The sequence below is a fragment of the Dendrobates tinctorius genome, unplaced genomic scaffold (genome assembly GCF_039654945.1).
Source record: "Dendrobates tinctorius isolate UK_male_01 unplaced genomic scaffold, ASM3965494v1 ptg000073l, whole genome shotgun sequence".
In the NCBI taxonomy this organism is placed as follows: domain Eukaryota; kingdom Metazoa; phylum Chordata; class Amphibia; order Anura; family Dendrobatidae; genus Dendrobates; species Dendrobates tinctorius.
This window is the reverse complement of record NW_027361741.1, coordinates 38911621-38934617: the sequence shown is the minus strand read 5'-3', so window position 1 is coordinate 38934617 and position 22997 is coordinate 38911621. Positions and strand designations below refer to the sequence as shown.

General features: G+C 44.3%; 1 protein-coding gene across 1 annotated transcript in view; it reads left to right on the top strand.

The window, feature by feature from the left end:
• Window positions 1-22997, top strand: part of RSPH14 (radial spoke head 14 homolog) — a 301306-nt gene that overhangs the window by 17109 nt on the left and 261200 nt on the right. Inside the window, exons 2-3 of the mRNA XM_073582821.1 lie at window positions 1081-1183; window positions 16267-16385. Coding sequence (XP_073438922.1) covers window positions 1081-1183; window positions 16267-16385 — 222 coding nt within the window. The remainder of the gene's footprint in view (window positions 1-1080; window positions 1184-16266; window positions 16386-22997) is intronic.

The following is a 22997-nucleotide window of genomic DNA, read 5'->3' as shown; positions in this document are numbered from 1 at the left end:
CTGGTACATCGCTAAGTGTGACAGTACCTTTATGCTCTTGGTCGAGATATCAGACCCATGGTATGTTAAGAGCAAGGTTAACTTTGCCAGAGAGCATTAATGAGCGATGAGATAAACTGGTTGTTCTTTTGTTCTATGATGTAACCTTGTTATCTTGTATAATCTTCAATAAGACAAGTTTAAAAAGGAGGAAGAGTTCTGGAAGTGATGATATGGCCTCCACAGAGCCCTGATCTCAATATCGGTCTGGGAATACATGAAGAGACAGAAAAATGTGCACAAGCCTACATCCAGAGAGGATCTGTTGTTAGTTCTCTGAGATGTATGGAACAAACTCTCTGCCAAATTCCTTCAAAAACTGTGTATAAGTGTATCTAGAAGAACTGAAGTTGTTTTGAAGGCAAATGATGGTTACACCAAATATTGATGTGATTTAGATTTCTGTTTTATTCATTCACTTTGCATTTAATTTATAAAAATAATCAATGAACACTTCTGTTTTTGAAAGCTTTCTTACTTAGCAATATTTTTTCTGCACATGCCTAAAACTTTTGCACAGTAGTTGCTCATATACATTCAACTCAGCTAAGCATGCCATCATTTTTAATAGGGAAGGGAATAAGACACCATAAAACACCTCAGAAACAATGGATCTGGCATGTTGAAATCCAAGGAGACCTCACACACATGGTATACCGTTGGCTTCTCCACTGAAGTCTGTGGGTTCAGTTGACTTACATCTAATGCTGATGGTCACTTTACCAGAATACCAGTTTGTATTTTGACTCTTCAACCCTGGTAAGGTATGATTACATTAATGTGGCTATAAATGTCAAGATTTGGCCACAATATCACAAGCATTACAATATTTTTATTCAGAAAGCTCATCAGGATTAGGGCATTCAGGAAAAAAGTTTCCTATAATATGAAGATTATGTACCTGTAGAATAGGATTTGAAGGATAGGAGCTGTCATGCTTAAATTTACAGGTTGGAGAACGCTTTAATGACGAGGTTCTAATTCTACAAGAGTAAGACATTATGTTCCTGTAATCTTTTATATCATCTCTTTATAACACAGGTTTTATGGAAAGCCTGAAAGATCTGTTGTATGATGAAGACTGCACAGTTCGACAGAAGACAACTGAGATTTTCTACATAATGGCTGGTCATAATATTGGAAGGTTGGTGAGCTCTGATTGGAATTAAAAGGAAGCTGTTAGCTATTTTGAGCAGATAGACCCCCTCATTACAGAGATTTACATTATTTTCTGGCATGCTGCAGCATTGATCATCATAGTGTTAGGGCTGGCGGAACGCACCAAATTATAAAGTAGTAGTAGGTGCGTTCGCAGCCCGAGGTCCACTGTGCAGAGGTGGTACACTGCTGCTAGACAATGGCGGAAGAATAGAGCGGCGTGAAAACAGTCACACATGGATTATGTCACCCAGTGTGAACAGGAGCGGACTCTGTTAATTCACAGAGCCGCACAACCGCTGAACGTGGATGCCGGAGCCTGTTTAGCTCACAGAGCCCGGCCAAAGAGCACACAGCAAAACGGCCACAGAACTCTACCCCCAAGGACACGGGGTTAGAGTCACTCTAGGCCCACTGAGCGCGTGGCGTCGCTGCCACGAACGCCGCTATAGACGCTGGCTATGGAGTGTGGAGCACTTGCACTGAGGCGTGCCGAGTCACTGATGAAGACTAATGCCTGACTCAAACTCTGACCTACCTATGCCTAAGCCTGGGGGCTAGCAGGCTAGGCTGCATAACACATGCGTACCAAGGGTAGGGGTTTCATAATGAGTCAGTCACCAGAGACATTCATACGTGCATACATCACTCACTCCTTATAGTCTGAAAATACAGTCTATCCTAGCGCATGGCCGAGCGGCCATGCGAACCTTTTATAGCCGCGAGCGTCTGGGACCTTCCTGGCTTTTCGGATCGGCCATTCCGAACAGGAGCAGGACCTGAGCACGTGACCTTCGATCTCCAATGGGAGATCACTCCACGGGCATGCTCAGTGGCCCGACATGGGGACTTAGTCCCTGGAGAATCTCGCTGCTGAGCAGCATGTATTGCCTTAGCTGTGTCAGAGGTGGCAGCAGCAAGCAAACCCACGGAGCTGGTCTGGGCAGAGCGCCAGGACCGACGAGTTTGCTGAGCAACCTCCCCTGCGGCTGGAGAGGAATGGGAGACCGCCAGAAGTAAGGCTCGGGATTCCCACTATGCAGCGACAGGAACCGAAGCCAAACACATAGAAAACCTAGCTTAAAGGGATTGTCCATCATTTGGACAACCCCTTCTGAATCCATATGTTCCCCCCAGGAAAATAATAGCACCTATATTCGCCTCCATTGCTGGTGCCGTCCCAGAGTTGTCTGCACTTGTTCTCCGGAGGCTCGTGTGACATTATGTCATGTGATCACTGCGGCCAGTCAGCGCTGGCTTCATTCTCCCCTCGTTTGTTCAAATCAAGACATCTAAAAGAAGTGAGAGCAGCTGCTGCCCTCTCACTTTAACCAGATATGTCAATTACGTCTAGAGTAGAAAAAGGAGCCAGCTATGATTAGCCACAGGGACATAGTAATGTCATGTAAGCCCCGGGAGAGCCAGTACTGACACGCCTAGTACAGCGCCGTCACATAAGAGCCTAAATGTTATTATTTTACTCGGGGAAAACAGGGATACAGAAGGAATTGTCCGAGTAGTTGACAGCCCCTTTAAGCAAGGAGCTGGGTATAGGGAGTAGAGTATATAGGATTGCTCCCTCTAGCATCTCCCTGCAAATTTTTATTTATGTAGGGAGAGAGCTGTCTATCAAGCAGTCTGGCAGAGAAGTGATGCAAGAACTGCCCAGAGGACTCTTTCATTTGGTGCCTGGCTCATTTTTTTTCAAGCTAGTTTTTTTTTTTTTTAAACTCTGTAATGTCTTACAATAAAACATAGCTCTCTGTAATGATGTATCGAGTGTGGATTTTATACTGCCATTGGTTTAAGCAACCAGAAAAGTCTGACATGTTCTTTGTAACGGTTATGGGAATGAAGAAAATGTAGGCTGTGCATATGAATTTACTTTGATAAATTCAGGCTCGGTGGCTTCTAGGAAAGTCTCCTAAAGACTAAATGTTAAAGGGTTATTCTACAAAACCCCATATTTAAATTTTATAGCTTGGCAACTATAGCGGTCATAAAAGTAGATGGGTAGGTGAGACTTCTGGGATACCTAGTGCTAAAATGGCTCAATTCACACTAGCATCATGACTAACACTAACATTTATTATAGGATATTCAGAAGAATATTTATTGTAGTACGTAAAAAAACGTTTCGGTCAAATTTTGACCTTCTTCAGTTACGTACTGTACCAAATACGTGGTAATAGGAATTAAACCTATTGTGAAGATTCATGTGCTCTTAATTGGGGTGATCCATCCCACTGCCTGTTTACTGGGGAGATCTGTCCCACAGCCTTGTGTCAGCCAGTAGATGGGGCAGGACGTGCCTCCAGACACAGTATCCACTGCATGTCAGTGGATACTGTGTCTGGAGGCACGTCCTGCCCCATCTACTGGCTGACACAAGGCTGTGGGACTGTTCTCCCCAGTAAACAGCATACGTGCATATGTTGCCTCATCTACTGGCCTCTACTAGCATACTACAACAGGCAGTGGGACGGATCACCCCAATTAAGAGCACATGAATCTTCACAATAGGTTTAATACCTATTACCACGTATTTGGTACAATACGTAACTGAAGAAGGTCAAGATTTGACCGAAACGTTTTTTTACGTACTACAATAAATATTCTTCTGAATATCCTAAAGTTGAGTGCTAGGTTTATAACTTATAACTACTTGGTTTGGGAACCTAACCTTTAGCACCATTACTTAAGTTGTGCTCACGGTGTTTTTCCCTTCTAACATTTATTATAGAGCATAACAGCTTTTCTGCAGCCATTACAGATACTGTTGATTTTTGACAGTCCACTCGTTTTGCCTCTGCAATAGGCATGTTGGCACAAGGTAGTTGACAAATGGGAAAAATTATGTGACAGCAAAACTGCACAGAATACACAAAATAGAATTTGTTTGCTGTCTGTTACCATGGAGACACTCAATTTGCATAAAAGCTGTAGAAACAAAACCATAGATTTTGTTTTTCAAGACATATAACAAAAGTGCTTTGCTTTTATTTCAGATTCTTTAGGGCGGTTAGAGAAGTTATGAAGCAGTACATAGCATTTACAGAGATTTTTTCATCTAAAATTTAAGGGTTTGTCCATTTTCACAATAAATGGACATTATGCAAGTAATACAAGCACTTACTTACATTTTAAATCCATTGCCTCTCCTCTGCAACTCGTATAACTCATGATTCCCTCTTGTTTTAACCCCTTTGCGACCTATGACATACCTATATGTCATAGGTTGCTTCCCTCCCTTTGATACAGGCTCCGGTTCTGAGCCCGCATCTTTTCAGGCACATGACAGCTGATTTCACCAGCTGACATGTGCCCCTAACATGCGCAGGTGGAATTGCGATCCACCCGTGGCTGTTAACATGTTAAGTGCCACTGTCAATCTCTGTTGTTATGAATATGTCACCGTAGGAGGCAAAAACAGAAATGCTAGCTAAGTCCAGAAAACCAGAGAAGTTGGCAGCTATCGGATTGCAGACCCCTGAACCTATCAACACAACTACCAGTAGCCTTGGGGGGTTCCTATGATGCCCTAGACCCCTCGTTTACAGCCGGAGGACTATATAGGCTAAAGACAGAAAGGGAAATCTAAACTGCCCCAGAGCAGACCCCAAAGCAAAAGGCAGCCCCCAACAAATAATGACGGTGAAGCAAGAAGAAAGAACACTAACACAGACAGAAAGATAGACTGAGCAAAGACGGGGCCCAAGCTAACTAGATAGGAAAGGACAGGAAGGCTGCTGTCTGCAATCCGTGAAAAACCCTATGAAAATAAGAGCCAACAAACTGACAGTGAAAAAGGCCCTGAAGACGCTAGGCTTCAAAAAGCTATGTCAGTACTCAGGAATATTCTGAAGACAGAGCAACCGGCAAAAGGAGATTCAGCTCACCCCAGCAGGGAATGGCAGAATCCAGAAAAGCAAGGCAAACAAAAACAAAACACAAATGCTAACAGGCAAAGCAGAAAACTTAGCTTTAGAGGAGCAGGAATCAGACTGGTCTCCTAGAAGTCCACAGAGAAATCACCCGCAGGGCAGAAGGGCGTCGGCAGCCTTATATCCAGTCCGTGACTCCCCTCAGCCAGTCATCATCATCAGGCTCAGGTGCCTGATAATCAGGCTCATTACCTTCCTTTACCAGAATAGGGAGTTCACCAGACCTCAGTGATGAAGGGGAAAATGAACTCACAACACTCTGTGTTAGGAACGGCGGAACGTACTAAATAAATAATAAAGTGCGTTCGCCACTCGGGGTCCACCGTGCAGAAGGTGTTATCACTGCTGCTGAGTAATGGCAGATGCGCTATTTGGTGGTATAATGTGCACGGGTTAAACGCCACCCGATGTGCGCTGAGCGGACTCTGTTAGCTCACAGAGGCACTGTAACATAAACATAAGTGCTGAGCCTGTTAGACTCACAGGTCTCAGCTAAATTGCACGCGCGGTATACGATCACAGGACATGGGCCCAAGGCTGAGGTCGGTGTCCGTCTAGACGCCGGTAAGTGCTGCTGACTGCAGCGCAGCGGCAAACACAGCCACTATACGATAGTGCCGTGAGGCGTGGCACGATCGGACGCTAGTGTAGAGGCGCGGTGTGCACAGTGGCCTAAGGCTTGCCACTGACTGGTGCTGACTCTTTCTCTAGTTCCCTATCCACATGCGTAATATCAGAGGGAGGGGAATCTTAATAAATCAGTCACCAGAATCATACATCCATCAGCATTCACACATCTAGCAAGAAGAGTCCATACTAGTGCATGGACATGCGGCCATGCGGGCCTTTTATAGCCATACGCTGCCGGGACCTTCCAGATCTCTGAGATGGCCCAATCAGATCTGGAGAAGGACCTGAGCACGTGACTCCTGACCTGCAATGGGAGATCATCTCGTGAGCATGCTCAGTGGAGCAGCAGAGGGACTTAGCCTCAGGAATGGCTTGCTGCAGAGCAGCATGTGAGGCTCTGGATTCCTGTTGTGTCGCTGCAGGAATCCGACGCCTAGCACTCTTACAGCGACATTTAACATGGCCATGCCAGAAGGGCGTTACAATCCCCATCCAGTGGTGCATCTGTCACATTATCGTGGGGAAAAGATGGGATTGACCTGACAATCTGGTCTGCAGGAGACCCACGTGCTTGTCATTCCAGAACTTCAATGAACGCCGCCCCGCTAAGAAAACTATTGAAGAAAGTAAAAAGTGTAAAAAAAAAAAGTTTTAAAAAATATAAAAGTTCAAATCACTCCCCTTTTGCCCAATTCAAAATAAAACATAAAAAAAAAACATTTAGTATCGCTGCCTTCAGAAACGCCTGATCTGTCAAAATATAAATACAGATGCCTCTCGTAAAAATTAGAATATCATCAAAAAGTTAATTTATTTCAATTCTTCAATACAAAAAGTGAAACTCATATATTATATAGTCATTACAAACAGAATGATCTATTTCAAGTGTTTATTTCTGTTAATGTTGAAGATTGTGGCTTACAGTCAATGAAAACCCAAAAGTCATTATATCAGTAAATTAGAATACTTTATATCACCAGCTTGAAAAATGATTTTAAAATCCGAAATATTGGCCTACTGAAATGTATATTCAGTAAATGCACTCAGTACTTGGTCGGGGCTCCTTTTGCATCAATGACTACATCAACGCGGCATGGCATGGAGGCGATCAGCCTGTGGCACTGCTGAGGGGTTATGGAACCCCAGGTTGCTTTTATAGCAGCCTTCAGCTCGTCTGCATTGTTGGGTCTGGTGTCTCTCATCTTCCTCTTGACAATACCCCATAGATTCTCTATGGGGTTAAAGTGAATCTGTCACCCTATTTTTCACATATCAGCTGCCGGCACCGACATCAGGGGCTTATGTACAGCATTCTGTAATGCTGTAGATAAGCCCCCGATGTAACCTGAAAGATAAGAAAAAAGAGTTAGATTATACTCACCCTGGCGTTCGGTCCCGTCCGATGGGTGTCGTCCCGTCTGGCGGAGGCGGACGGGACTCTTTTCTTTTGGTGATGTCCTCTTTTCTGCCTGTCTTGGCTCCTGCGCAGGCGCCGCGAGAGGTTCAGCGCCTGCTCACTGCAGTATTCTGCTTTGCCCTCAACAGGGCAGAGCAGTGCGCCTGCGCAGGAGCCACAACAGGCAGCAAAGAAGAAGACGTCACCGTTACCAAGACCGGACCGCCCCTGGGTGAGTATAATCTAACTAATTTTTCTTATCTTTCAGGTTATATCGGGGGCTTATCTACAGCATTACAGAATGCTGTAGATAAGCCCCTGATGTCAGGCGAGTTTGCTGGCCAATCAAGCACAGTGATACTGTTGTTTTTAAACCAGGTATTTGGTACTTTTGGCAGTGTGGACAGGTGCCAAGTCCTGCTGGAGAATTAAATTTCCATCTCCAAAAAGCTTGTCGGCAGAGGGAAGCATTAAGTTCTCTAAAAGTTCCTGCTAGATGGCTGCGCTAACTTTGATTTTGATCAAACACAATGGACCTACACCAGCAGATGACATGGCTCCCCAAACCATCACTGATTGTGGAAACTTCACACTAGACCTCAAGCAGCTTGGATTGTCTGTCTCTCCACTCTTCCTCCAGACTCTGGCACCTTGATTTCCAAATTAAATACAAAATCTCCTTTCATCTGAAAACAACACCTTGGACCACTGAGCAACAGTCCAGTTCTTTTTCTCCTTGGCCCAGGTAAGACGCTTCTGGTGTTGTCTATTGGTCATGAGTGGCTTGACACAAGGAATGCAACACTTGTAGCCCATGTCCTGGATAAGTCTGTGTGTGGTGGCTCTTGAAACAATGACTCCAGCAGCAGTCCACTCCTTGTGAATCTCCCCCAAATTTTTGAATGGCCTTTTCTTAACAATCCTTTCAAGGCTGCGGTTATCCCATTTGCTTTTGCACCTTTTTTTACCATACTTTTTCCTTACACTCAACTACCCATTAATATACTTGGATACAGCACTCTGAACAGCCAGCTTCTTTAGCAGTGACCTTTTGTGGCTTACCCTCCTTGTGGAGTTTGTCAATGACTTTCTTCTGGACATCTCTCAAGTCAGCAGTCCTCCCCATGATTGTGGAGCTACTGATACAGGCTAAGGCTAGGTTCAGATTTGCGTTCAGGAGGGCTGCGGATGGCAGCCTACTTCCTCCTTTCTTCCTCCGTGAAGCTCCGCCTACGCTCCGCCTACTGCCACATGCATCCAGCGTTTCCCTGTGTGCCTATCTTTAACATTGGGTACGCAGGGACATGCGTTGTATATGGATGCGTCTGCATGCGGCGATTTGACGTGCGCGGCGACTGCACGAAAACGCAAATTTTCCATCTCCAAGAATCTATCCCAATATATAGTAGGTGTAATAATAATATTAGCAAATACCTCCAATTAGAAATCTAGTATAGTCTTTCTGAATTACTAGGTCTCTTTTCTCATGTTCAGGCATTGCAACACTTTAGGTATATTAGAGAAAAAAAATAGAAAGCGCTATAGAAACATGGAAAACGATAAAATGAATGCATAGGGCTCTAAAGTAGCGGTGCCAAGAATTAGAGATAGAAGACTATATAAGTGTTTTCTTTATTCAAGCTACGCATTTCAGAGCTGGTCTTGCTCCTTCCTCAGTCTTAGGGCTCATACTCACTTGCGAGAGACTCGCACGATTCTCGTGCGAGTCTCTCGCCTGAATACCTGGCACAGCCGCTGGCACTGGGTTGGAGCGTGCGGCTGCATAGAAATACATGTAGGCGCATGCTCCAGTCCCAGTGCCGGCAGCTGTGCCAGGTTTTCGTGCGAGTCTCTCGCAAGTGAGTATGAGCCCTTATACAGAGACATAATACACCCTAACTTTTTATATCGTCCACAGTGACATCACAAATCAGGCTAATTAATTGACACATGCAATACAACATACTAAAAAAAAAAATCAACAATTAATGTTCGATATATGTGTCAATAGGAATAGAAAATACTTACCATATATACTCAAGTATAAGCTTTTCAGCCCATTTTTTTAGGCTGAAAGTACCCCTCTCTGCTTATACTCGAGTCATTGTCCCAGGGGGTCGGCGGGGGAGGGGGAGCGCAGGAGCTGGCGGCTGTTACATCATACTCACCTTGTGCCGTCTCTGCACGTCCTTGCTTCTCAGATGGTCTCCGGCGCCGACAGCTCTTCCTGTGTTCAGCGGTCACGCGATACCGCTCATTAAAGTAATGAATATGCACGCGACTCCACTCCCATAGGCGTGGAGCGCATATTCATTACTTTAATGAGCGGTACAACATGACCGCTGAACACAGGAAGAGCTGCCGTCACCGGAGACCATCGGAGAAGCAGGGACGTGCAGAGACCGCATCAGGAGTGGGTGAGTATGACGGGCAGGACGGGGAGAGCCTTCCGATATTCACCTGTTCCCGTTCCACCGCCGCACGCCGCTCTGTCTTCCACGTCTTCTGGCTGTGACGTTCAGGTCAGAGGGCGCGATGACGTGGTTAGTACAAGCCCTCTGCCTGAACAGTCACTGCAGAGACCCGGAAGACAGAGCGACGTGCGGCGGTGGAACGGGGACAGGTGAATATCGCAAGTGCTGGGGGCCTGAGCCAGCGGCGACACCGGCATCTGGCCCCCATAGCGCGACCGTGTCTCTGCCTGCTCAGGACACCGGCACCTGGCCCCCAGCGATGAGATGGAAGTATGTCTTTTTTTTTTTAATCACAGCAGCAGTATATGGGGCATATTATTATATGGAACATCTTATGAGGCCATCAACCTTTATGGAGCAGCATATGGGGCATATTATTCTATGGAGCATCTTATGGAGCCATCAATTTTATGGGACATTATATGGGGCCTATTATTCTCTGGAGCATCTTATGGGGCCGTCAGTCTTTATGCAGCATTATAAGGGGCATATTTTAATATAGAGCATCTTATGGGGCCATTATTAACCTTTTGTGAAGCATTATATGGGGCATTTTTTTGTATGGAGCATCTTATGGGGCCCATCATGAACTTTATGAAGAATTATATGGGGCTTATTTTGTATGGAGCATCTTATGAGGCCCATCATGAACTGTATGAAGCATTATATTCAAAAACATTTAACCTACTGATGTCTCAATTAATTTTACTTTTATTGGTATCTATTTTTATTTTTGAAATTTACCAGTAGCTGCTGCATTTTCCACCCTAGGCTTATACTCGAGTCAGTAAGTTTTCCCAGTTTTTTGTGGCAAAATTAGGGGCCTTGGCCTTTTGTATACGATTGTGTGACTCCAGCCTGTTGTGATGACCAGGTAAGACTTCTGAGGCCAGTGATTGGCTACAGTGGTCATGTGCTGTAGACTGAGTGTCACCACTGCAGTCCTGCAATCAAAGACCCCAGAAGAGCAGTAGTGAGCAGGCGCTGGTGCAGCAAGGGCTTCAACACATAAGCAATGCTTATCTTGTTAGTTTTACCCCTTAATGACCACCAGTACGACTTAAAACTAATCTGTGATATGTGACTAGCATCGGCTGTACACTATAGCTGACAACTTGCTGCATCAGCATAAGATCAATGTTGGCACCTACCATGGACATTTAACCCCTTAAATACTGCTGTAAAAAGTGTCTACAGCATTTAGATTGTTAACAGAGTGTGGGGGCTCCCTCTTTAACCCCATCTGCACCCTGAAATCTTGATTGTGTGGTCCTGATGTTTGCGATGGCAATTCATGGCCAAGTAACTGCCTTAGGCTATGTGCGCACATTGTGGATTTGCTTGTGGAAATTTCTGCGCGGTTTCTGTACCTCTTGGCAGAAAACGCAGTGGAAATTCCGTGCGTTTTTTGTGCGGATTTTATGTGTTTTTCATGTGGATTTACATGCGGATGGGTATGTGGATTTGTTTGCTAAATAAATATATATTCTTTTAAAAAAAAAAAATGACGACATTTTCAAGTCCAACCTCCATTGTTGATGTGCTTCAACCAAAACAGGCTCTATTCTTGATTCTCCGTCCACACACTCTTCCTCCTTCTGACATCAGTTCCTTTGACAAATCTGCTGCTTTTTTCGCACCAAATCCACATCAGAACCGCACCAGATCTGTAGTAATTCCACAACCCTTTCTACACCTGCTTTTTGCTACATATTTGAGTGACACAATGGAAGTCAATGGGTGAAAAACGCTGCATAATCGCAAAAAGAATTGACATGCCGCAGAAAATAAAACGCTGCAAATAAGGACGGAATTTTCCGCATCATGTGCACAACAATTCTGGATTCTCATTAATTAACCTTGCTTTAGGAATCCTTTGTGTTTTTGGTGCATTTCCACGCAGACAAAAACGCTGCGGAAACGCAACAAATCCGCATGGTGTGCGCATAGCCTTAGGCTGTGTGCCCACGATGCGATTTTTAAGCGTTTTTGCCGCGATTTTCGGCGCAAAAACGTTTAAAAATCGTGTACAGAACGCCCCCCATGCATTCCTATGGCATTCCGCACATGCTGTGCTAATGCTGCGCTTTTTTTCCGCGGCGGAAACGCGTCGCGGAAAAAAATCGCAGCATGGTCATTCTTTTGTGCGGAATCGCAAAGAATTGCCGCGATTCCGCACCCATAGGAATGCATGAGAACCGCTTACTTCCCGCATGTGGCTATGCCCACCATGCGGGAAGTTAAGCGTCTCATGTGCGGTTGGTACCCACGGTGTGGAGGAGAGGAGACTGTCCTCCAGGCCCTGGGTACCATACCCCTGTAAAAAAAAGAATAAAAAAATAAAAAAAATCGGGGTATATTTACCTTCCGGCGTCCCGCGCTGCATTCCCGGCCACAGCGTTCCCAGTAATGCCTTGCGCAAGGTCCTGTGATGACGTGGTCTCGCGAGATCGCTATAGCAACGCGAGACTACGTCATCACAGGTCTCGCAAGGCATTACTGGGAACGCTGTGGCCGGGAATGCAGCGCGGGATGCCGGAAGGTAAATATACCCCGATTTTTTATCTTTTTATAATTTTTAACATTTTATCTTTTACTATTGATGCCGCATAGGCGTCCTCAATAGTAAAAAGCTGCTCACACTTGTCAAACACTATGTTTGATGAGTGTGACCAACCTGTCAATCACTTTCCAAGCGATGCTTCAAATCGCTTGGAAAATGCTTGAGAAAATCGCGGCAAAATCGCGAACAGAATCGCTTTAAAAACGCGGTGAAATCACGCGGAAAAAAACGCGCGATTTCTGGGATGGAGTCCGGTTTTTAGTGTGCGTTTTAAAACGCTACGTGGGCCCATAGCCTTAATGTCTTTCAGTTATAGCGGCCTGTTCAGAAGTTTGAAACATTTAGGTCACTTTGCATGAAGTCTTAAAAAGCACCTGAAGGGTTAATAAACTACCTGAAATCAATTTTGAATACGTTCAGGGGTGCTGTTTTTGGGTAATTCCAATATATAGGACCCCCAAAGTCACTTCTAAACTGAATATGTCCCTAAAAAAATAAGTTTTGTACATTTCCTTGAAAACAATGAAAAATGACAGCTACATTTTTAAACCTTTTAAAATGTTAACAAAATAAAACTACATTTTACAAATGGTGTTGATGTAAAGGAGACCTGAGGAAAATGTTATTTACTATTGTTTTTGTGTGGTATGACTATCTGGATTAAAGGGATAATCAATCATTCAAAGTTTGAAAATTGTTAATTTTGTAAACTTTTTGTCAAATTTGTGATATCTTTATAAATGAACACAAGACATATGAACCTAAGTTTACATTATCATAAAGTATAATGTATCACGAAATCACGAAAAACAGTCTCCAAATTCAATGGGATATGTTGAAGCATTCCAGAGTTATTGCTACATTGGAGCGGCGGGGAGGATTTGTTACTGTGTGAGGAGGGCTTCTTCATGTGGACGGGGAGGGCCTGTAGCTATGGAGGGTGGGGCTGTTGCTACAGACGGCATGTTTTTAGTAGCGTAGGAGGAAACGACCAGTTCTCATTTCAATGCCAGAACACCCCCCCTTGGACGTTCTGCTAAGAATATCTACAAAACTATGCAAACTGGTGACAGAAAGTAAATTACTTATTGTCACAATTCTGCAGCCCAGATATGTACTGAGATTATGTGAAAAGCCCGGACCACCCCTTTAAATACTAGCTCTGATTAGTACACCTGGCTAGCTCTGCACATATCCAGGCTTGGTGTTCATCTAAGTTAGTCCGCTGGTGAGTGTGGCCAGACTGGATTTGTGCTGTAGCTGAAGAGAGGGACAGACCAGAATCTCTCTGTGAAGAGACTGCACAGGCTGTGTTCAGAGAACCTCAAGTATCAGTTGTTACTATGGATGATAACAGTTTTGTGTGACCGAAATGGACTAGCTCAGTGGAGACGAAGTTCCTTACCCAGTGACAGGGACCCTATAGGATGGTGGAAAAGGTGGGAGAGAGAAACTATAAAGTACACCGACCAGGGAAAACGAAGGCCTTTCCTTTATAGAGTGGCAACCTACTAAAACCCTAGAAGGGAATAAACCAGCTCAAAACTCCTTACTAGTTGGCATGGTTAGAGGTCAACATTTCGGGTGTCAAAGTTGGACAAACTTTGCCGCCTTTCAAAAATTTGCATTACCACAAGTCGGTACCCAAATATAGGGTCAGGTTTTTTGAGTTACCAGGCCACTCTTGTGTCATCAAGCATTAGCCTCACGTTTGGGTAAATTAAAGCCTTTTAGGCTCTGTGTGCGGCAGGTGGTGCCCAGTCCCAGACTTTGGGCAGGGGGGTGGATGGAGTAATGCCAGTTAGTCCAGAGTTAAATTCTAGCTTCACAGAGTCTGATTCGTACACCTGACTAAGCTCTGCATATAACCAGGCTGGGTGTTCATCTAAGTCAGTCTGCTGGGGAGGCTGACCATACTGGATTTGTGCTGGAGCTGACAAAACATGCCGGAATCTCTCTGAGTAGAGACTCGACAGGCCATGTGCAGAGAACTGGATTGTTATTAGGGATGAGCAAATAGCTTTGGATAACTCCTTATTCGAATAGCTATAGCGCTTACCGAATAGCTGCATCGGGAAGGCGGATACTTGGAGCGCTCCCGTTTATCAGCTGTTCGGTGCCGCAACTGCATGTGTCACGGCTGTGTGACAGTCACAACACATGCACGGAGAGCACAACAAACAGGCTATCTATGCATGTGTTGTGACATGCAGCTGCGGCGCCGAACAGCATCGGTAGCGCTCCAAGTATCCGGATTCCCGTTGCAGCTATTCAGTAAGCGCTATAGCTATTCGGATAAGGAGTTATCCAAAGCTATTCATTCATCCCTAGTTATTATGGCTGGTAGCCAGCAGTTTTAGGTGACCGAGCTGGGGCTAGCTCAGCGGTGTCTGAAGTAGTCAGGGTCTACTATTAGTGCATTGGACAATCCTAGGGAATGTTTATGGTTTTGTTTTTGGTGTTGTGCAACCTGTGGAAATAAACATCACATTGTTTTGATACAAGAATCTACTGCCTACCTGAGAGTGAATACCTACACAAGATACCATATAAGGCCTTATTCAGACAGCTATGATTTTTCATCAGAGCTTCATCACTGTTTGGTCAGTGTCAGTTTTACCATTAGTGTTTCATTAATGATTTTCATGTATGGAAAAATAAATAAATTGCAAAGTTTGTCACATCCATAACATTGGTAATCACTGATAGCAGACTGTACCCCGATGTCATCTATGTGCTGTCCGTGGTTTTCACTGACTCAAAGATTTGTAGACGTAAATTTGATCCGTGACTCAGATAAAAAAAAAACCAGACGTCTCTGTGATTTTTCTTGCAGATGCGGTCCACAAAAAAAAAACATGAACGTATGAACAGCTCCATAGATTATAATGGGTAGTTACGTGAAAAACATATCTGAATGAGGTTTAATAGAGTATTTAATCACAACAGTTAGAAGAAAAACCTTAAGGGTGTTATGATTTTACATTTAAAATGTATTTTTAAGGGTACTGAAAAGAGATGAACAGTTTAAAGCAAATCTTACTTTTGTCTTTAATGGGAATCTGTCAGGTTTTTGCTATATAATCTGACAGTAGCATGAGGTAGGTACAGAGACCCTGATTCCAGCGATGTATCACTTAGTTTTGTGGTTGCTGCAGTTGTGATACAATCACAGTTTTCTCTTCTGCAGTTCTCGCAGAGCTCAAATATCGATCCCTTTATAACCCACTCACACCAATGATTGGCAGCTTTCTATGTACAATGTATGTTGACATAAAGCCACGAGTCAGTGGTGGGGTTAGGGTTGGACTAGGAGGCACGAGGCCGCTTGTCCTGTAGTAATAATGGTCTGCTGATAAAACACTGATTGTATTGAAACAGCAAAACACAGTCTAGTAAGTCAGGGTTCCCCAACTCCAGTCCTCAAGGCCCACCAACAGGTCATGTTTTCAGGATTTCCTTAGTATTGCCCACGTGATAATTGCTTCACCTGTATAATACAAGGGAAATCCTGAAAATATGACCTGTTGGTGGGCCTTGAGGACTGGAGTTGGGGAACCCTGCAGTAAGTGACACGTCGCTAGATTTGGGGTCTCCTATATCATGCTGCTTTCAGATTATAGCAAAAACCTGCTGACAGATTCCCTTTAAGTATCCATGTGCAATGTGGACAACGCAAGTAAAAAATCTCACACCCACCTCCCGCACTGGCGCTGTTGCAGCGCTCACACCTCCCAGGTCATGGAACCTGTTTGAATCTGATCTGAATGAACAGACAATACATCCCTGCACTGACATTTAATGCCCAGCTTTGTAGCCACGTGGACATCTCACCAGGGAAAAATGGTGCTGGAGAGGCCCCCAGCATATAAAAAGGACTTTCAATACTATATATCCCATTTTAAGTTGTAAGGTCACATGTCAGAACAGTGCGGTCTGTTTCCAGTGACAACCATGTAACGTTCAGTTATGTTTAGTGGGTGTCTGACACTATATTGTGAATAAGCACTTCTTTTTCACCACATTTATTCCTAATGCATCCATTTATATTTCTTTTTTTAGAGATGGCATTCTGAGAAGTGGTATTATTGTTGCCATTTCTCACCTCCTTGATGATCCTGTAGATGTCTGTCGGAGGAATATGCATCACATGTATGAAATGCTGTCTGAGCTTCCCGCTGGTGAGTGCATACTGTATATTTTGGTGAATTTGGGCATAATTCATATTAGTTAGCTCTCTGGCATAATGTATCGTCTATAAGACTCCATACTCAGCAGGTCTTTGTAAAGGGAATCTGTTAACAGGTTTTTGCCACCTAATCTGAGAGCAGCATAATGTAGAGACACAGACCCTGATTCAGGCGATGTGTCACTTACTGAGTTGCTTGTTGTAGTTTTGATGAAATCAAAGTTTTATCAGCAGGAGATTTTCACTAGTGGATTTGTTAACCTAATATTCCTTCATGTTCACGAGCTCTGTATAACCCCACCCCCACCACTGATTGCCAGCTTTCTGCCTATGCATAGTATTACACAAAGCTGCCAATCAGTGGTGTGGGCGGGGTTATACAGAGCTCAGCATTCAGAGAACTGTTAAATATGTAGTAAATAAAACTGTCATTTGTGCATATGTTCTGTGTTTTTTTGAGCTGCCATTTAAAAAAAAAAAAAAAAAAAAAAAATAGATGCTGGCAGCTAAGGCCTGTTTCATACCTCCGTCCTTGGCGAACAGTTGAAATCCGCCAAAGGATGAGAGTAACTGATCCTTGACGGACGGATGGCAGCGGAGTTGTTGAAGGAAGGATCTGCGGGAGAAGCGACGTGGCGTAATTTAAAGCGACCGCGAGTTGGTTCGAGAGCGGTCGGCCGGGAGGTGGATCGAGAAATTCCGGTAGTTGGAGCGAGATCGCACGGACGGGACACGGGAATGAGAGAGTTAATGATCAAAATAGCGGACCGTCAAAGCAAAAAAATCGTTGCAGGGTCCGTCTCATCCGCCCGGGAGCCGCTAAAATCTTGGGGGATCCGTAAAAAAACGGGTGGGACGGACGACCGTCAGTCAAGATCCGTCAATAATGTAAGTCTATGGGGGAAAAAAACGGATCCGCCCCTTTTTTGGCTGAACCATATTTTTAAAAACTTGGTGAATTTTGACTGACGGGAAAATACGGAAGTGTGAAACAGGCCTAACACTGCTGCAAAAACAACAAAAAAGGTTGACAAAGAAGAGGTTTCGGGAAAAACACCGCCAGCATTTTCCTGAAGTGTCTTCTGTGCGGGTACATCGACATCTATAAGACCCCGAGGCCCCATTCGGACAACAGTGATTTTTCTGGTACACAAAAAAATAACTGACTTTCATCATTGTTTTGGATTAGCATTTTATCAGTGTTAGTTTTTTTTTTTTAAAAAGGCAGCCGTATTTACCAAGACCGGTCACAAACTAATGCACTTACAGGATGGAGATCAAAACTGGCCATGTGATCTCATCCGAGCACATAAGGTCCATGAAGAACCACGTACATATGTACAGCACTATAGATTATATCATAGGGATGTGTTTTATCCGTGAAAAGCGGACTCCTGAATGGGCTCTATAGGGAATCAGCGCGTCCCCGCATGGAGGCATTCCTGAAAATCGTTACATAGGAAAAATGGTGCACGCTTTTGGATCTGAAGTCTGTTTTATCCTACGGCACAGTACAAATACGGACGTTGGTAATCTATACTAAGATTATAACCTGTATTATTGCCATTTACAATGGATACACATTATAGTAATAAATACCTCCTTCGTTTAAGGAATCTGTATATTAAAGGAGTTGTTGCCTTTCAATTAAATACCTCCCTGATTGGCTGCAGCGCCGCAGCTAATGTCAGACACTGGGAACAGTGGCGGAGACTCGACAGGTGACCTGAGCAAGGGGATTACTCTGTGAATTTTTTTTTTTTTTTTGAGAAAAACTGCAGCTAAGGAAGGTATGGAATTGTAAAGCGCTGCGGAATATGTTGACGCTATATAAAGATTATTATTGAAAGGGTGCAAGCCCTTTTTATGTGTTTATGGGAAACTACATTCATATGCACAGAACTGGTGGCAGCAGTAGCACAAGATCGCCTCCAGATGGCATGATTGCTTGCAATCTGTCCTCCATGTTGCTGGGTCTTTGGAGACTTGTGTATTCAGTAGCTCATGACTTGTCAGTAATAATATCCAATCTGTTTCTGTGTGACATGGGTGAAAGGTGCAGCAGCGGGATAAGGGACGTTGCGCATCTCATAGTTTTGTACCATTCTTAGATGCAAACTTACCGTCGGTCTTCTAGATTGCATATAGTAGGCGCATTATTAGAGCCAGTCATAACGGTATGATGGCATAGTGTTTGTGGCACAAAGGTGCCATCATATTAGGATAACAGAGACTACTTTGACAAGTCTTTATGTAAAGGTAGGCTCACATGACCAATGTCTCCACATCCAAGAAAACCACTCTGACTATTCTCATCAGAGTTTGATCAGAGTGGCATCACTTTTTCTCGGATGTACCATTCTGCAAAAATTCGATGTCATCCGAGTGCGGTCTGATTTGTTTTTTTCACAGACCCATAGGACTTGATTTGCCCATTTTCATCTGACACCCGGATCAAAATTGGACTTGTCTCCAATTTTCTCTGCCGACCACCTGGTCCTAGGACATGTGCACAGCCCCATAAGAATATCAGAGTTACGAGTGCGATGATTGAAATCCATTGATAGCAGTAGTACGAGCTCTTAGGACACATTCAGATGTTCGTGCAAATCGGTCCAAGGCCTCCTGGGCATAACAACTTCATAGAAATATATGAAGCTGCCACACTCGGGATGGGAGTACAAGAGGAACAGGGAAAAAAATGGGAGACCTACCGTCAGTCCGTACATTGCTGTCAGACCGATTTGTACGGACGTTGAATGTGCCCTTTTAGACAGACCTTCTTAAGCTAGATTAGCAAGGCTGAGCAATCAGATATCTAGGCCTGACATGCTTTTAACATTTTTATTTTTTTAAGTCACTTTTTTTTTTGTCTTGTGGTATTCATTGTTGCTTTTTTGTGCCAGTTTCCTCAAAGTGGAGCACGCGGTTCAGGAGTTTTTGTGCATAGTCAAAGTCTTGATTTCGATCTATAACCTCTTTTGTAACAATATTTTTGTTAAAACGCCTTGATCAAACTCTCACAGATTATATGTTAGTGGGCTACCAATGTCAAATCCTGGAATACTGTAGACTGCAGCTTTCTGCTTTGTCTGTTGTTGGGCAGCAGTACAAACATATTTGGGAACTGCCTTCAAAATTCGTTTCCAAAGTATTTTCATTAGGGCTCACTCAGATGTCCCTGATGTTTATCACTAGTGATGAGCGAGCGTGCTGGGATAAGGTGTTATCTGAGCATGCTTGCGTGCTAACCAAGTGTCTTCAGCGTGCTCAATACTACGTTCGAGTTGCTGTGGCTGCATGTCTCGCAGCTGTTCGACAGACACAACAGCTGCAGGGATTACCAATATGTTAAGTAGTATTGGAGCACGCTGAAGACACTCTATTACCACAGGAGCATGCTCGAATAACACCTCATCCCAACACACTCACTCATCACTACATGCCATATATAAAAACATGGACCGCTATTCATCAGGGATACAGTCAAAATTGTATTATCATCGGCAATTTTCTAGTATGTAGAATCAAATTCCCAAACTTCTCGAATACAGTGTTAATCACAGACTGCGCACTGATACCATCCATGTGCTGTCTGTGATGATCATGGACCCATTCATTTGTATAGGTGATTTCGATCCTCAACAACTTGGTCCAAAAACACGGACATGTGAACAGCCTCATAGACTATCATGGGTACGCGTTCTGTCTGTGAAAAACAGCGATAGGACACATATATGGCTCACGGAAGTCTGAATGAGGCCTTAGATCAGGGGTCTCAAACTCAATTTACCCGGGCGCCGCTGGAGGTAGAATCTGGGTGAGGCCGGGCCGCATCAGGTTTTCCACAAGGAAAGCTCTTACAAAAACATTCCGATGTTATCAAATGTCTTTATTTTTCCATCTTATTTTGTGTTAAAAAATAAAAATAAATTAACAAATCATAAGAAAAAAATAAATCTATCAGTAATAAATAAAATGAAAATGATAATAATACAGCAGATATAGAAGACTGAAGAAACCACATATAGTTGCTGACTAGAGAAATGTAATTATTATTATTCAGATGTCTGTATTAACAGTTCTTTAACATTTAACTTTCTGAACATGAATGGAACATTGAGCATGGCTTCTTCTGCCTACTTCTTGCTGCTAGAGATCTGGCAGCACTTCTCTCGCTTAGCCGAGCCACATTTGGCTTAAGGGAGGAAGCAGTTGAGACCCTCAGTAGGGCTTGAAGATGCTCATCAGTAAGTCTGGACCTGTACTTGGACTTATTGAAGTTCAAGGTAGAGAAGAGCTTTTCGCACAAGTATGTGCTCCCAAAAAGACACATGGTCCGCTTGAACATTTGGGAAAACTCAGGGAAGATGGGGAGCAATTCTCTGAAAAATTGCCCAAGCTTGCCTGCTTTTCCACTCACCTCCCTGAACTTGGCTTTGAGTTCAGCGTTGCACTGCAGGTCAATGAGCTCCATTTGAAGCACAGGAGGGGCATCTTGCACATCAAAGGAGAAGGGGTCCGCAAAAATTTGAAATGTGGCTCTGTGCGTCTTGAAGTCTGCAAATCTGTGATCAAATTCCTCCTGTAGCTTCAAAATGACATCCATATACTCCTCACCACTGAATGGTGTGCCTGCTTCCATGAGTGCCTTGCATGATGGGAAATGGCAAAGGTTTGTCTGAGAAAGCTGGGCTTTCCATAACATAAGTTTTGTAGAGAATGCTTTCACGTTGTCATAGGCAGCACTGACAAGTTGCCCCTGGCCTTGTAACTTCTTGTTCAGTACATTAAGCTCATGTGCGATATCAACAAAATATCTAAGTCCATGAGCCATTTTGGATCACTTAGCACAGGACCAGCAGCCCCATCTTTCTCCATGAAGGCTTTCACTTCCACTCTCAACTCAAAATATCTCTTCAATATGTTTCCCCTGCTGAGCCAACGTACCTCGGTGAAGTAGAGCACATCCCCATACTCTGACTCCATTTCCTCTAAAAAAGCACGAAACCTTCTGTGGTTTAAGTCCCTGGATCTGATTTGGTTGATGCATTTCACAACGAAAGACATCACATTGTCAAACTTCAGGCATTTGCTGCAAAGGGCCTGCTGATGGATAATGCAGTGCAGAGCAATGACCTCCTCCACACCTTCCTCTTCCAGTTTTTTTTTAACAAGTGCCACCAGCCCATTTTTCCTCCCTGTCATTAATGGCGCTCCATCAGTTGTTATTCCAACAGACCTCCTCCAAGCTAAACCGGCATTCTCAATGACATCACACAGCTGGTGAAATATCTCCTGAGCGGTGGTCTGGCCATGCATCGGAATCACAGTGTGCAACTCCTCGATGACTTCAAAGTTGTCATCAACACCACGGACATAGATTGCGAGCTGGGCCGTGTCGGTGATATCTGTGGTCTCATCAAGAGCGACTGATTATACACGGAAACATTTTGCTTTCTCACACAGTTGATCATAAATGTCACTTGACAGCTCAGAAATGCGCTCTGCTACGGTGTTGGCAGAAAGGCTGATGTTGCTAAACTGACCTTTCTTTTCTGGACAGACAATACTTGCAGCCTGTAATATGCACTTTTTACAAATTCACCTTCATCATCTCACTAACCATGTAGCTAGCTTCGACTACTACATCATTCTCTTTGGTTGCTTTCTTAAAGAAATCTTGTTGCCTCAATTGATATCTTTTAAGATTAGCAACCCGGTTGGCTTTCATCTCCCTGGTATTTTGCATACTCCTCAGCATGTCTAGTTATGTAATGACGTCTCAAATTGTATTCTTTGTGCACTGCAACTTTCTCTGTGCAAATAAGACACGTCGGGATGCCCCCGTGCTCAACAAAGAAATATTGCACTTCCCACTTTTCCTGAAATTGTCTGCGCTCATCACCAACCTTTCTCTTCACCGCAGGCTTTGAAAAAGACATGTTTGGGGCTGTGTAATAGATAATTCCACTTGGTGTCACTGTTTCAGTGTTAGCCGATGCGTCTTTTCCGCTTTTTTTTCTGTCCTGCTAAGCAGCCATTTCCACGGCCGCCTCCGCTTCTGAGCCCGGGATAATGGCACAAGTTCGCAATAAGGCCGGCTGATGTCCCGCCTCCGAGTGCAATATACCGCAGCGGCGCACCTGAGTCTGTGGCGCGGTCCGGTCCCTGCTCGGCTGCTCCTGCTGCATGTGTTGAGTGTGACTCATACGCCTTGCCTGCTGACAGCAGGCTGCTGTGACTGTCTAGCCATCATCATACTCACCTCATCCTGCTGCAGTTCTGATGGTCCAGCGCCGACATCCTCTTCCTGTATGAGTGCGCGGTCACACGTCACATGGTACCGCTCATTAAGCTCATGAATATGGGCACCACGCCTATGAGAGTGGAGTGGCGTCCATATTCATGACCGGTACTACGTGTGACTGGGATTTCACATGCGAGACTCGGCTGTGTTTCTCGCATGTGTGATCCCGGCCGAGGTGAGGGCCGCAAACTATTGTCCCGAGGGCCCATGAGGTGAGGGCCGCAAACTATTGTCCTGAGGGCCACAGTTGGCCCGCGGGCCGCGAGTTTGAGACCCCTGCCTTAGATAGAATTA